The 17,107-nt window shown below is 36.0% G+C and overlaps 1 protein-coding gene across 27 annotated transcripts in view; it reads right to left on the reverse strand.

Annotated features, from left to right (window-relative positions):
* ZMYM2 (zinc finger MYM-type containing 2) overlaps window positions 1-17,107 on the reverse strand; it is a 95,501-nt gene that overhangs the window by 48,096 nt on the left and 30,298 nt on the right. For all 27 annotated transcript variants that reach the window (XM_072850535.1, XM_072850534.1, XM_072850528.1 and 24 more), the window contains 3 exons: window positions 15,547-15,832; window positions 11,803-11,968; window positions 10,708-10,920 (listed from right to left, as the gene is read on the reverse strand). In XM_072850535.1, coding sequence (XP_072706636.1) covers window positions 10,708-10,920; window positions 11,803-11,968; window positions 15,547-15,832 — 665 coding nt within the window. The remainder of the gene's footprint in view (window positions 1-10,707; window positions 10,921-11,802; window positions 11,969-15,546; window positions 15,833-17,107) is intronic.

A 17,107-nucleotide genomic window follows, 5' to 3' on the forward strand; every position in this document is an offset into this window, starting at 1 on the left:
CAGAAAGGATTCATTGTGTCAACAGACTACATGTTTTGACAAAAATCCTTTGAAAGTAGAAAGAGCTTTTGCTGACCAGCATCTCAAGTATCTCATTATTTAACTGATGTCAAGATGCACACAAAGTACAGTGCAGCAGCATGTCCATCACTTCTGAATTTCAAATATCCTTATAATACTGGAGTTGTTTACCGATTTCACCCTAGATCTTTCAGACTTAAAAGCAACAAGAAGAATCTTTACTAATATCTAGTTATAATCTAGCAAGCCTCGATCTAAATTATCAACACTACGAAGAACAAGAATTTCCAAAAAACATATCAAGGATGCAGAAGATTCTGTGAGCAGAAACAAAAGCATAACAGCAAAGCTCTCACTTTATTCTTCTCACAGCAACTAGGAAGAGTGTTTGAGCATTTCTGCATTATTAAAAGTTTAAACATGTTGTTACACAAGTGAAGGAGGTAGGACACCAGTGAAGAAAAAAAAAATTAAAAGGCCCAAAACCTCTTCAAATTTATTGCTCCCAAAACCTCATAATCATAATTTCCTTCAAGTTGAACTTTTTCCTGCATTTTTATTACTCGTCAGTACTCCCCAAACTTGTAAGTTTGAATATTAAAACCATTCAAAACCCAAGGAATACAACACTATTATTAAAAAAAAGATTAAAGCATAACTGCAAGTATTCATCAATCAGCATTATATAGGTGTCTCACAACTATTTTAATAGTCTAACTCAAAGGCTTCCTCCATTCAGAACATCAGAGGACCTCATACTGTACTATCCCATATGTTTTTAGATAGCCATAATGCAGACCAAGAATTTTCTCTTGTTCTTAGAATCATAGAATAGTTTGGGTTGGAAGACACCTTTAAAAGTCATCTAGTCCAACCCCCCTGCAGTGAGCAGGGACATCTTAAGTGTCAAATTTCCAGATGAGACTCTCTCTTCTCAAGGTTCTCAGGTAACTTACATTTCTACTCTCACATTCATCACAACATACTTTCATCTCTAAGAATCTGCAGTATTAGTTTCATTCCATAGAAAAAATAAGATTTGAGAATCCTTTCCCTAGAAGTACCCTTCTAGCTGGAATAAACAAACAGAAGATTCACTAAAACGAAGGAGAACTACAGTAATACATAGGGTTGAAGAGCATTCTTATGAGGTAAGGATTTTTGGCCTGGAAACAAGATAGCTTAAGAGAATAATGACAGAACCAAAACGGTATAACGTGGGGCACTGGGGATCAACTGTTCATTGTCTTTTCCAATACTAACAACTATGGGAAATCATATGAATATTAACAGAAGTTTCAAAACAAACAACAGGAGGCAGCTCTTTGCATGACAGACAGCAGGTCAGCAGAACTTCTTACCGAAGAGTGTCATGGATGGAAAACTGCTTCTCTGTGTTCACAAGGAGACTGGACAAGCACTTACTAAAGAGATTCACTAAAAATAGCACACAGGAACATTGCATAAAGTTCAAGAGGTCCCCTGACCTCTAAAGGGTCAGAAGCTAAGAGAATGCTCAGGGGAAAATATCCAAGTACCTCCTGCCCTGTTCTTACACTTCCTTGCATGCCCACTTACATACACTGCAGGAGTCTCTATCCCCAGTCTGAACTAGAACAGCTGTTCTCATCTTCTTACTACAGAAGATTTTTCTTTTTAATTGAATATTTTAACCATCCTCAAGGAAAAGCAGGTGTTCAGAAAATAAATTTAGAAAAATTTAAAGCTGTGCCAATGTTGTTGGTATTTCACAGTCAGGGGACAAAAGAAAGAACTTCACTGGCAGAGAGAAAAACAGAACAAAGAATACCAACATCTTCACTACTGATTAAGTAAAGAGGGAACAAAAAAAATAGAAAACTTCCTGATTCTTTATTTTAAACATCATTGCTTCATTCTTTGTTTCAGAAGAATAGAATCACAGAATCATGTAGACTGGAGGGGACCTCCAGAGGTCAAGTACAAGCTTCTGCTCAAAGCAGGTCCAGAGCTGGTTGCTCAGGATCTTGTCCAGTCAAATCTGAGCATCTCCAAGGATGAGCATTCCAAAACCTCTCTGGAGGATTTCACTGCCCTCACAGAAAAAAGCTTTTCCTTCTATCTAAATCAAGTTTCCCTGTGTTTTCAAGTTGGGCCTGTTGCCTCTCATCCTTCCACTATGCACTTCTAAGAAGAGTCCAACTTTGTCCTCTCTATACCCTCCCATTAGATAACTGATCCCCCTTTAGCCTTCTGAAGGTTGAACAAACTAACATCTCCCAAGCCTGTCCTCCTATATCATGTGCTCCAGCCCTCTAAACATCTTGGTAGCTGCTCTCCACTGAATTTGCATCAGCATGTCAACGCCTTTCATCCTGTGGAATCCAAAACTGGACACAGTGCTCCAGATGCAGTCTCAGAAGTGCAGGGAGGGAAGGGAAGGCAGGAAGGCAGGCAGGGCACAGAAATCACTTCCCTTGACCTACTGGCTACACTGTTGCTAATACAGCAATAGGTTGCCCAGAGCAGCTGTGGAGTCCCCATGCTGGGAGATACTCAAAACACAAATGGACAGGGTCCTGGACAATCTACTCCAGGTGACCCTGCTTGAGCAGGGGGGTGGACAAGATGACCTCCAGAGGTCCCTTCCAACCTCAACCATTCTGTGACACAACCCAGGATGCAGTGGGCCATCTTCGCTGCAAGGCCACAGTGCTAACTCCTGTTCAACTTGTTGTCCACCAGGATACCCAAGCCTTTTTCTCCAAAGCTGCTTTCTTGGCAGTTATCTTCCATTCCAGATGAAGTACTAGCTTCATCTTGCGCTGCTCATGATACTTCAATGGTAGGCAAAAGTGATTATAGACAAAAACCTGCACATTCAAACTAGAATCAGTTTCAAGTTTCCTTCAAAAATGGAATTAACTTGGAGCCAAGCCACAAGAGAACGCATCAAGCATTTTCCTTCCATGCACCACTTCTGGCAAATTCAAATCTACAGTGTCCTATAAAATATATGCAAGTTTAAGGACTGCTATTTTAAGAAAAATTTTAAGTAAAAACATTGCTATCAAACCAGTACAGACAATTGTATCAATTAGATTACTAAGTTTAAAAAAAGTTAAATTAATCCAGAGGCAAAATTTCTAGAGAATAATGGCCCAGTGCCCTCTGAGGGGAATTTTGATGCAAAATAGTCTGAGTACACCTCTCCCTCACTATTCTATCTAGATTCTGTGTTGAGATGACCTACTTTTAGCTAGATCCCATTGCATATTTGACTGCTTCCAAAGCATAAAGTCTAAGGTAAATGCAGAAGCCTGAATATTCTTCTGTTCTTATATTTGATTCTAAACTCACTTGTTCTTTCATGACTTGTTTCTATACCCTATTAGAGACTTAATCCTAGAAATCAGGTCTACTTCATGATAGGTATCTCATGATAGATAACTGAGAAAAGACATAAAACTTGATGTGATTTGAAAAATCTTACGTGTTACTAGTTCTATATACATTTCAAATCCTCATTCTGTCCACTAGGACAATATTGAAGTGAAACTGGCAACTACAAAAGTGGCTATCAAGATGCAAGACAAAACAGATCAATGAGATATATTCCAGAAATACAAGTCTTGTTGCAACAGAAATCCAAATTTCTGGAAAGAAGAGAAATTTCACTTGGAGGGTTTCTGAGGAATTTTTATTCTTGCCATTATCAGCAACAGTCATTTTAGAAGGAATCTTGATCTTCCTTTATTTCTTACTGAAAGGATCACGAAAGCTGAAGTCTAGAGCTCTTCTTGCATACATCCTACTAAGAAGAAAGATCAAGTCCCAGAAAAAGTATCAGACCAATACTGTAATTTCATGGTAGTTTAGAAGAGAGCTTCACTTCTGTTTGCAACTGAAACTGATGAAAGTCTCTGTTCTTGAACCTTCTGGCTGCAAGAGTATTTCAGTAAAGCTATTAGTGCCTTGCATCTAGGCATCTGTGCTACAGACTTTTATTCTTGACTGAAAAAAAGCAGTATGATCTGCTTCACATGCCTTCAGAAGGACAGAGAGCAGGATGAAGACAATGCCTGCAATGTAAGAGAGCATTCTTGCTACAACTTCTCCCATGCAAAGGCCAGTCGACTGAGAACATCAGAATACCAGCTCATTATTACAACACTATGTAGGCAGCCCGAAGATTTGTTTCCAGTTGAAGGAAATGCTTTGCAGTCAAACTCATATGGTCCACAGTAAACCAGATTGGTACATACTTCTCAATCCAGGCAAACTTCTCTCTGCTAGCTTTACAGAATAACAGTTTCAGATCAGAAATAAGATAAATACAGGGAAAGCTTCTAGAAAAGAATATTCTGGGACAGAAACACAGTCAACCTGTGTTCAAATACAAAGGTAAAGGAAAAAATAAGACAAAAATTTTCTGTAAGTAGAAAAGCAGAAATATTCATTACATGGAATTCTATAACAGAGATCCATTAGTAAGGCAATCAAGAAAATAGCAGCTAAACTACTTCAGATCTATTTGAAAAAAGAATGGTCCAGATGGATCAAGAAGCAACACGAACATCTAAGAAAAGAACCAGATGCCAGCAGAATCTGTAACAGCAAAGAAGGAAGAAACCATATTATTGACACAGTCTTTTGAAATACTGCACCCAAATCATCTCTCCCCCAAGAATAACAACTGTAAACTCTTCCCTGCTCCAACAAAAGAGATTAAGATTAGTAACACCTGAAAAGCATTTGCCCAAGTCTTAAGAGCAAAAGCTGAAGTAATTGCTTTTGTGGTCCTTGAACACCAAGTGATTTGTGTTTACATTCCATCAGCTGAACTCTGCAAACAGCCAAATCAGTAACTTGTCCAGTAACTTTTATTTGGCATCTCCAACTGCCAGTGCTCCCTCTTTTTGCCAGTTTTGTTGCTGCTCTCAAGACGCTTGCCTTCACGCCTTCAAGAAAAGCAGAGCTGAAAATCCCTTCTTCCCCTGACTCAAAAGGCAAGTTACTTTTACATTAACTGAATGTTTCAGCTGTTTCTGTTTTGCCTCTTCTCCCTCTTCCCCTCAATCCTCTCCAATTATTCCAGGTACAGCAGTGCACAGATGTGGTTATATCCATCCTACCTCCGATACCTAGTCGTATCACCTTCTTGCTTCTTCCTAAGAATTTCCTGTGCTCCCACACAGATCACACCTCACAATTTTGACTGCCATAAGTACTTTTCTTCAGAACTACAAAGCTGTTTTAACATCTCTGATATACCTATCTCACTATCTTCTAAAATATTGAGGAAATAACATCCTGAACACTTACTATGAATGATAATTCAGGTGCTTAAGGAAGCTGATGATATAGTTTTTATTGAAGAGCAGCAAATTCTACAGCTGAAGACAGACATTTGAAGCAGAAATGGCAAAATAAATGGTTCCAGAAACAGGAGTAAATAAAAGGTAGAAGAAAAGGCAGAACAACAGGATAGTTTCTAGAAGAACTTGATTTGCATCAGAGACACAAGAAACTGGAGGCATAAATATCAAGAGGCCTCAAAAAACCCCACACACCACTAAGCAGGAAGGAAGGGGAATTAAGTATTTCTTGGTTGATAAAGATTTCTGTCATTTAACCATGGTAGATGGGGTAAAAAGCATCTAGCTATCTCCATTTGTAGGAGTGTACATGGTATTGGACTTCAGTATTATCAGAGATTACCTAATATCAAATTTAGTATTACCTGAAGTGAGACAGAAGTGGTTTATCATATGAGGAAGAGATTCCACTACTAAACCACAGTTTGAACTAGCTGAAACCACAGAACTTCTCTTTAAAAAAGTGACCAGAAATTAAAAACAAAACAAAACCCCTAAGTTTAAAAAGTCAGTATTTCTAATATTTCAATGTAAAGGAGCTGTTAAACTCTCACAATTACTGGTTTTGTCAACAGTATTTACTGTTGAAACAGACACTTGGAAACAAGAGTTTAGAAAGCAGTAACAATGGCAGGAAGCAGCAGATTTTGTAGTTAATTGTACTATCAAAATAAGAAGGACAGATCTGTTCTAATAGTAAAGCAGCACAGAAAGACAACAGACACTGCATGGAACAAGATAAAGTTGAAAACCCTAGATGCTTCCACTGAAGTACTATGTGACAAGACATTCTATTCTAGCATAGCATTCAGTTAGATTGAAACCAGTAGGTAACAATGCATTTTGTGATATTAAATACAAACTCTACAAAAGCAATGAATCATAAGTTGCAGAACTGATACACATATTACTGTACACAGTGAAGGCTCCTAAACCCCTGCACACAGATAAAGCAGATGAATTCAAGAGTTTCACAAAAGCAGTTGTTTGGCAAAGAGCAGAATTCAAAACAAGGAAGCACAACTGCCTAGGTTGGGTTTTTTCTATTGCTTGTAAGTGAATGGCTTAAAGGTATGGCATAGCCTGGTTAGTCTTGAAGCATGTTCAGTAGTAAGTCTTCATCTCATCAGGGAAGTCAATCAAATGCACTTTTATTCAGTGCTGAAAGAAAATTTTCACTAGATGAAAACACACTGCAAGCATCCTCTCCAACTAGGAATATACTCATTTGGCTTGCATTCACCCGGTACTGACCTCATTCCAGAGCTATTAAGAAGCCTAAGAAGAAACAGCTAGAGTTCCTTCCCCCCTTTTTTGACAGCACATTAAGACCATAACTTTTAAGAAGCACCCAAAGCAAGCAAATCCCAGGTCATATTCCAACAAGAAGAATTTTAGTTAAGGGAACAAAGCAAAAAAAGTAAAGGAACATTTTAAACTAGTAAAGCATTAAATGCTTTCATGGCACAATCAAGAGCACTGTGGACTGATTAGGCCAGTAAGCAAAGCAGTTAAAGACTGTATTTTTAAAAGTAGACAAAGACTCAGCTTTATCTTAGTTGAACAGCTGAAAATTAAAAGGTATGGTGGGTTGCACAGGCCAAGTCACAGAATTCACTTATTCCTTAGAACAAGGTTGTCAAGCCTGTACCCAAATCCAGCAAACCAGGACACAAACAAGGTTGCAACTGCCATGAAAAGGAAGTCGACTAATTTTGTAGACAGAAAATATGCAACAGTATCACAACATTAAATCAACATATGTATATGCTTTTGGTTAATATGTCTTCACAGCAGGTATATTCGGGGTCTGTTTCAATTTATTGCATAGATACTTATTTTTAAATGAATCACTAAAGTAATTTTTAAAATGGTTAAGTTCTCATTTTAATTATATGAAATGCCTACTTGAAGAAATAAAATATTTCAGCATTTGCACAGTTGCAGACAATTTAGCCACCTCCTTGTCAGATATGATCTCATTCTCTTCTAGCATTGTGGTGTTTTATTCATTTTGTTTAGCATCATTCTTTAACTCCCTCTTGCCCCTTTACATGTGAAGAGATTGTACCTCAGTGCAACAGGTAAAGAATTTATGATCTAGAAGTAGTAGTTGTCTTCAGGTTTAAAAGAAAATAACCACGTCCAATAAGGGCTTTGTTATTTTATCTAAACTATCACAGTTATTTCATTTTTGGAGGAAGTATTTTAGCGTTGTTTTCCCTTTTTTAAAAAAGCTTGACCTGCACTTAGCTGTCTTCATGAACAGCTGTTGTGCCATCAGGAAATTAACATGCTCTTGCATATAACCACCATGAGCATTAGTTAGGCTATGTCTATTTAAATTTTTTTTACATTCTTACACAATTTATTAATCTATTTATTCTTCATAGCTCTTTTAATATGAAAGAAACCTAAGTTCTGTAATTACTTCAGTTTTAGGTAACGAAGAACAGCCATCACCTCTCAGAAAAGCAAAACACAGGATGCAATATTCAAGAGTATTTGTGTGTGTTTTAAAGCAGGTTCTGAAACTGGTACGTAAAAAGCTAAGTGCATCCACCACCTTGAAAGGTGACTTAAGCACTTCAGAAAAAGCCTACTCCCCATCCCAGGAATAACACTGTTTCTTACTCCCACCAACAGTCTAAGGCAGAGGAAAGAAACCCTTTGTAGCCGATGGATTATTTGCAGTCAGTGGCCATTCCAAGAGCCACGGTAATTTTTTATTACCCACAATTTTAACTTTTTCATTCCAGGAAGAAAAAATGTCCATGATAAGTTATTGAAAATTAATTGTTCAAATCAGTGTAATATTTATTCAAAAAAATAGGGATGAAGTATATAGATAGGTACAAGTAATAAGAATCAGTTTTCATTTATTACTACTACAAATGTATAGCATATTGATAGGCGTATGACATTTACAATATAAACTGCTTAATACAAAGCTCATACCGGTCAGACCTATGTATTTTACAACTGTTTGTAAGAAAACATTTGCTAAGACTTATGTGACACATGATAATCAGTTGTACAACACAATGCTGTAATCAAATGATACATCAACTTTTCCTATATTATTGATCCCATTGAGTTTATTTCAGTGTGTAATAGCAACTCTCCCATATTCTCTCCTTCACCAGTTCTCCTTTAAAAGCAAGATCTAATAAAAAATTTCCAAGAAAACATTGTTACAACTGAAAAAAGCAACCTACAATTTACCAATTGTGGCCCAATGAGTTGTCAGTGACATTTTCCAAAGTCTAAATACCTTTTATAAAAACAGAATTCCTTGAATACATTCAGTTCAAAAAACCTTAATGCAAGTGGAAGTTCAAACCTAAATAAATCCTGTTACACAACTAAATATGCTCAAATAATTGTGTCCTGAGCAACTTTGGCACCTACAACAACATACACTAAAAAACTCCTAATGTTATAGTTTGAGTTTCTCTTGATATCAAAAATACCCAAAAACCCCCACACTCCAGGAACATTTGAATCCTACCAGTTAAGAATTACACTTAATCACCACTCCAAACCAGATGCACATGAGCACTAGAATTAAGCTTCTCACAGCCTATTACAGTTCCCCAGTACCGAATATTTCCACAAGTTTTAAGAACTTGCTTGAATAAAGTCTGCTGTCAGAACTGAATGCACCAAAACAATGCGTCTCAATTTTAAAGCTTCTCTTAAGGATCCTCACAATAATGCACCATACCCGACACTACTTGTGAAGATTCCTGGTACTGCAAACTGCTCCTCCGCCCCAAATCAAACCAGAACATACAACCTGCTACCCATATCCTTCTCAAATACATATCTAAACACAAAATACAAAAATATCTGAACAAATAGAGTACAGTCTGTAATGAGAGTTAAGTACAGATTTATCATTCGACCTCTCAAAATTCCATGTTCATTTCATAATTCCATGTGCAGTGCATGTTATACTGGTTGTGTGGGAATGTCTCAAGTTCAAAGTTAATCTCATGCCTTTTTGTTTCTTCGAGAGACAGTATTCAACGTTTCTTCAAGTCTTTCCATGGCTTCTGGGCATGACTATGTTTTTAGTATCTTGGAAACCTATCCTGTCCCTTTTGGTATAGCTGTGACAAAAGAATAACGCTTATGTTACGTTTTCAGTTACGCTGTTTACATATGCACGTTTCCAGATTTGCTGTTTGCACATTGCATATACACAAGAACAGCCATCCCCAAAGGTTCAAAACTGAATGTCCAAAGAGAAAATACAAACATACATGATGCAACATTAAAGAACTTAAAAACATTCAGCACTGCACTCCCTTTTCTCTTGGATCATTGGTTTCTTAAAAATGGAAAGAGATGAAGAAAGAACCCAAAGCAATGTGCAGCACTGGGGCCACTCACATATTCAAGTGTGGACTTCAAAATCAGATAAAGAAATTTATTTCTAGTAAAATAGTACTTTCTTATTTCATAACACTATCCCTACAAACTAAGAGCAGAATGTACCAAGCAAAAAAACCCAAAGAAAAAAAAAATCCCCAAATTGCATATCCTCCCCCAAAATATTTACTATTTCACAGCTATCCTATTATACCATAAATACTGTGATTAACATTTAAAACCTCCCAGCCAGCATTAGCTATGGTTGAGAGCTAAGCTGGTTCTGTAATATGTAAAAGACATCAGCATCAGGTTTCTTGATTTGGAATTATTTTTAACCACAACAATTATTACTATCTTAACGGTCTTCAGAATAAATTAAAAAACCAAACCAAGTAAAGAAAATAAAAGCACAAAATTTAACATGTCGAAGGATGAAAGTAACAATAAATTCTGAAATCCTATGCTATACAGCAAAGGAGATTAGACATAGTACAGGTACAGAGCCAATGTATAATCAGTTAGAACATTCTCACAGCAATGTCCAATCTGTATGCTCTGCACATTTTTGAATGTTTTGATTGCATACAACTGAGCTTTTATATCTAAAAAAGAACATCACTTAAGGACTAGTAAGCCTGTGTGTCGGGCTTGCTATTAATATATTTGTGATACACCCATTAGAAAGAAATAGAAATTAACAGAAAGTTTAATTTTAAAGATATTTTCATTAATAACAAATAGGTATTGCTATTACAGCAGCATTCAAAAAAAGCCAGGAGTAAAACGTCCATTCCAGCTAGTCTGCCCCCACTGGAATGAATTTCATTTTTAGAAGTCTTTGTTACTTTAGGCTTCTAATGAGAAGTAAAACCATGTTATCAGTAACAGGATAAATTTAAGGCATATTAATGTTTATTTAATTTTAATTTATAGGTAAAGAAGTAATTACCTGCTTGTATTCACCAACGCAGTTCTGACAACAGAATCTTTTCTGCTGACCATCAATAGTAAGAATATTGTTTCCAGCTCCTTTACTGGGCAAATACTCTCCGCAATGCTCACAGCAATTCATTATTAAACCATTTGCCATCCTGTATCTATTGAAGCAATGGTCACTGCACAGCTTATGAGTCATATTTTTAAAGCTAACTTCATGACGAATCTAAAAAATAAAAATAAAAAAATGTATTCTATCACCACACAAGCATGAAGTTGTTTTAAAATACTAGACAAGCCAAAAGTCTTACATTCAAGGACAATAACTAAAACCAGATTATACTAGCTCACTATTTAAGAACAGAGATGCTTGAAATGACCATGAAATATAGAAACAGAAATTGGTGTTTCTGTTGTCTCCAAAGTTCTAGAAAAAATGTTGGACCCATTTGTTCTTTTAGCCTAGAAGCAAAGATCACAGAGAAGGATGTAACAATTGCATATTAAAGCAGAAGGTAAATTTATGCAATTTTATAAAATACTCAATTTGCAGGCTAACAACATGGCATATAAAGACTGGCCAGACACATATGCTGTGTAAAGTAGTAGCCTGATCTATGGCAGGCCCAGTAACAGCATCAAGAGTAAATTAATACATTAATGAGAATTTAAAATTATGTCTATTCTACATATCTCTAAAAACTTTTGCATAATCTTTCAAAATATGCAGTAAAAATAAAGTAAATAATACAGTAAATATTGGCTTTTTTCAACAGCAGTTCTCCTACATGGGAGATCTGGGTTATAATTACAAGATTCTATGCCTAATAAAATTGTTGACAGTAGCTACAAGATATTAACAAAAGGCACTTCAAGTTTCTGGAAAAAAAAAATCAAATATTAACCTCTTTGAATTCCTTCTTCTGTCAGTGGCTCTTCATGAATATTAAGCCTGCATATCTTAATATCTCACTACATATGACAATACTGAATCATTTTAAATTTTCTTATTTTCAGTTCTCTTGTTTCAGAATAGAAGTTATTAATATCATCATTACTGAGAAAGATAAGAGGGGAAAAAAAAAGAAAACAAACCAGTCAACCAGACCTCAGTTAGTTTACCACAGATAGTGCATCTTGATTTATTCAAAACTCCTTTCGAGGGATTCTGTTTATCTTCATAGAAGGATAAACATGATGTACTGCAAAACTCCTGGAAAGACTCACTTGAATCGACTTGAGCAACAATGGTACCTTTCATTGTTGTTATATCTCTGAAAGACAAAAAAAACCTCTAGTGTGCTTGTGTATAAATACATATATGTATTTAAACAAGAACACTTTACATTTTATAAGATTCATCCTTCCTTTTAATGCTTACATTTCAAACTGGGTTTGTGGGTGTACAGTTGTTAGTCACATGTCAAACACTAAGTTTAATAATATTTTTACACCTACTGCAAGTACAATGTCTTTCCTGTGTAACAACCTATTTTTTTGTTTGGATTGGATTTTTTTTTCCCATTACATTATTCTAGAATTAAGTGATATTAATGCACCATTAGGTACCAGCTGTGGCAAACTCAATCTTATACAAAAAATTAACACAGCAAATTTCAACTAGCCCTTTTGCAACTTTATACAAAAGCTATACTTAAGTTTCATATGAAAAATTCATATGAAACTTAAGTTTCAGATTGATAGTAAAAGGCAAGAAATGGTCTTTATTTGTATGTAGCACCACCATTTACAGTATTAATCTCAGGATAGGATGAGGCGAGGAGAGAAGGTTGTTTTCTCATACTTATAAATATAACCAAAAAGCTTAAAACTCTACCACAAACTTGCCTAGAAGTTTTATAATTTAAAATTTTAAAAAGTTAATTTCATCATTACTTTAAAGTTCCAAAGCACCTGAACAGTTCATGCAGTTGCCTATGAAACTGCACCAATTTAATCCATTAAACCAGACATGCAACCATCAATAACTGAAATTGAACAAACTTTCTTCTAACCAAACTGACCTACACTGTTTTTCACTGAAGTTAATTCTAGACTTCCTTGATCTTCAATGTGTGCTGCACACACTGCAAACTTAGCAAAGTTGCTAACACCATGCTTGTCAGTGCACCTTTGTAATCAGGTCTCCCAAACTTCTACAGTCATTTCTAAGGTAGTTTCACTCTTGATCCCAAACTATCACATCCCATAAATTAGAAGCAGTAAGGAGAAATAAAAACCTCCTCCTTTACCCTCTAAGTAAAAAAACTATCATTGAAATACAGGAAATGCTATTGGGCAGAAAATAAAAAATTGATTGGGCACATCTGGATCTCTATTGACATCACGATGGATCACCAGTTGGAAGAGACATGCCCCAGACACTCACACCTAGGAGCCCTAAAACCAGGATGAGTGGAAAAATGCTGTATGCTTCCCTAGACAGACTCCCTTGAAAATAAACTTGTACCGCGCCTGGATATTAACACTTGCAGGCCTGCCTTCTTCCATCAAAGGAAAGTCAGCAGATTTTGGCTTGCCCTTTGGCAAGCTAGTAAGAATTTGTGTTGGGGAGTGTTATCACTTCTGTTCTACAAAACAAAGCCAGAGCTCCTACCCTGAGGAGCTTACAGTTTCCAGCTCGATTCCACCAGGACTTATAAACACTATTAACCTGTATCAAAGGACAGAAGTGCGAAGTCAAAAAGAGTAACACGAGTCAATAAAAATTATAAACACTAAGGAGAATGCTAGATATTTCCCGTAATTTCCTTCTTATAATAATTCCTATGCTATTTATGTAGTTACAAAGATTCAGAAGGAGTGCTAGAAAAAGTGGTTTACAAGAAAAAAAATGTAAGAATTCTGACTTTTCAGATGGGGTTATAATTTTTTTTTTAAAAGTTACTGTAGACTTCACTTTTTCCACTTAAAGTAATCTACATATTTAAAGATAAATCTGAGCATTACCTCTGAAAGTCTGACCTATGACATATCAACTATTATAATCTATCCAATCTACATTCAAGATCTCCTGGATTTTGCTAGAATTCCCTTATCCTTCCACTGAACTGCAATCTGACAATATTATGTCTGCTTTAGTAGGAAAAGAACTCAGAAGCAAGTACGGAGCAAAGAGTACCTGGTTTGCTACCACCAGCTAGCAAAAGTTTGGCAATAAAGGAAAAAAAGGCTGGATAAGATTGAGCTTCACAACGAAGCCATGCTGCAGAGGAACAATTTCATGCATGTACTGCCTTCTATTTAACTGTAATTGAGTAAGCAACTGCATATTAGTGGAAGAGCGAAGACCAACATCACCTCAAAAATTGTCACAGAGGTTCTCTAGAAATCAAATACACTAAACAAACTACTTTAGGTAACCCCAAAAGTTAGACATAAGGTATTTTCCTCATAATTCAAAAATAAAGCCTTTTCATTTAGGGCAGTTTTATATTTAACCTCTTACAATACACAGATAAGTATCTCCAAAGTTGCAAGAGCACAGATTTAGCCATGAATTTTCAAGATTTCAGTCAGAAATAAAAAGATTAGACTAATCTTCATCTTTATATATCATACAGCTAGGTGAATATGGTAGCCGCCAGATTATTTCTAAAAAAAATAGCGTATAAACATATACAAGCCAACAGAGTACAAAGTGCTTTTAGCTATCTCTGTAGAGGCAAGGGTTGAAAGAATTTGAGCTTTTACATGTATTTAAAAAAAGCTAAAATACGTTACATCTGCTAGGTTTTCAGTATACCAAGGTATGAACATACAGGATACCAAGGTACGAATATACAGGATATCAATACTTTCTACAAGTTATTTTTACTGAGTCTCAAGAAGAGGGGGGGAAAAAAAAAAAGACACTCAGATCAGTAGCTTACATCTGAATACAAGTCATTAATCCACCACATTGCATACTGAAAAAACCTTTTTCACCAGTTTAAATCTGCAATTGAGCAGAGATCACCCTCTCCAAAACATACATTAATGAAGGCAGTCTTTACTGCAAGCCTTCTTTATTTCAGCAAGAATTTATCATAGTGTCACTGCAGGGTGTACTGGATTGAGACTTTACTGAAAAAACATGAAAAAGTGCAAGTATCTCAGTAATAAGCACCCTGAAAGAAAGATAGTACAGCTATTTTGTACACCTAACGCTACAATAGTACAATTATGGAAGACTTCTCTTTGGCAATTTTAAGTTTGGGAAATAATGAAAAATTACAAGTCAAACCTAACCAATAATTTAGAATAAGCCACTTCTAGGTATGCTTGTCACTCCCTCTGTACTTCCCACTTAAAGTATCTTAAGCTTCAAATTGCCATAGTTGCCCCTTACTATGGGGAATGTCTAAGGCTTCTCCTCTCCCCACACTGCAAACAGTGGAAGAGCTCCTAAATTTCTTCCAGCTTCTTGCAAGTACCAGTTCCTCCTCCTTCTAAAGCCTCTTGATTTTGTATCTTCATCTATCAAAATGAATACTTTCTATACAACACAAGGTCCACTTCTTTTCATAAAGGACTTTACATATTAAAAAATATATCTTGTCACAGGGTATATTATAACTTGGACACCTTGTCTTTAAAAAAAAAAAAACAACCAATAATTTTTAGTGTATTGGCTTTCATAGAAACAGTCTACCATACTCCAAATTCAAAAGCTGGTAGACTTTTTATTTTGTTATAGCAGGCAGTGAATTCAACATTTCCAAACAACATTAAAGTGACACTTATAGTCAGATTTTATGTCATTAACGGAGCAATTCTCATACATGCATGAGAATCTCAAGTATTACTGGATTTAGCTGCTAATATGAAACAAAATTTAAAAATCCCTTACTTTCTGCACATAACACAAAGTTTCTTTGGAGTGGGTTTGTGTGAGAATGATGACAGGCAGGTAGTAGAACAAAAAAGGTGAGCTGATCCTTTTCGCTGATACGCAGTCTGTCCCTTTTGTAAAGGTTTTTTGCAGTTTGCACATGTGACTTTAACCTGTTTAGAAGGCTGCTGCTGCGCAGAAGGCTGGAAAATCTGTTTAGGAAGTGATGCTACAGGTGACAAGGAATCCACACCTGGTTGCTTCTGATTCCTAGGGAAGGAAGCTGACTGGGATATCCAAGAATCTTCAAGACAAAAACCAAACAAACATAAAAGTGAACAGACATGTACATATATATAGAATAATATTCACAGATATATAATCATAAAATAATTTTTCTGTTGGAACTGGCAACAGAAGAAAGATGATATTTTAGAAGTTCAGGTTTAAAATAAAATACTGTTAGATGGTACCATTCTCCATTGTTACAAAGCTTCAGAACATGAACAAATTTCAGGTTGGTCTCATCCTACATCTAGTGACAAGTTTTGCAGACCTCAATTCACTTGGACTGGGTTTGCAAACTCACAATTTTATCTTCAGACAAAACTGCAATTACAAAAAAAAAGACACCAACAGAGAACGTAGAATTTCTAAACTAAGGTTTGAGATATAAACTCTAGAAATTTATAAGGACATGAAATCTTAAGCTTTTCATCAGTTATTTTGTTGTAAAGCTTTAACAAGCATCTGTAAAAGTTCACGTGTCTGGCCTCAGTGATAAACCCCAGAGCTGGGGTTCCCCATACTAGTTTCCTAGTCCAGCCTGCAGCCAGAGAACTACACTGCAGTTAGAGCGAAGCACAGCGGCTCCACATCTGGGATCTGCTTCTATGTCATTGATTCCTGTAAGAGTTCCTGTTTTTCTCAATAATCTTTTCAATGCAATGAATACCACTTAATGTGCAAACTGGCAAAGTCATGAGAGTTCCAAGTCATCCTCAGTAGAAATCAATGAACCTAGAAAATAATATTTCATTAAGTTCTGGCAGTACACAAATCCATGTCCCTGTGTTCCAGGCTCCACTAGTCTTCCATCTGTATTTTTGGACAACAGACTATTATGGAACAAAGTCATCTTTGCCCAATCTTTTGTAGCATAACATGCTACAGAGTAACTTGCATAACAAGAACTTAAGTAAAACTTTTTATCCAACAGAAATACATCTAGAAAGATCACATGCTTCTGCTAAATTACAGGTTCAGTATCTTGGTTTGGAGCAGAATATACAGTTCTGTGAAAAAAAATCCCCCAATAAAATGTTATTTCTAGGCTTTTCTCTGGAATTTAAGCTTTCATTTTAAATAATTATCACCAGAATTTAGGAACGTTGAGCTTCTGAAGAATGCCAAGAATGATACATTACTTAAGCATTAATTAAAACCTGAATAGGAAGTTCTTTCTATTATAAAAAACATTTACACACATTTTCAATAGTATGTGTCAGCTATCCCAAATACTGTCACAGCACTTGGGACTTACCTTTCAAGCTTTTTATTCCCAGCATCTAGAACAGTA

The sequence above is a fragment of the Ciconia boyciana genome, chromosome 1 (genome assembly GCF_034638445.1).
Source record: "Ciconia boyciana chromosome 1, ASM3463844v1, whole genome shotgun sequence".
NCBI lineage: Eukaryota > Metazoa > Chordata > Aves > Ciconiiformes > Ciconiidae > Ciconia > Ciconia boyciana.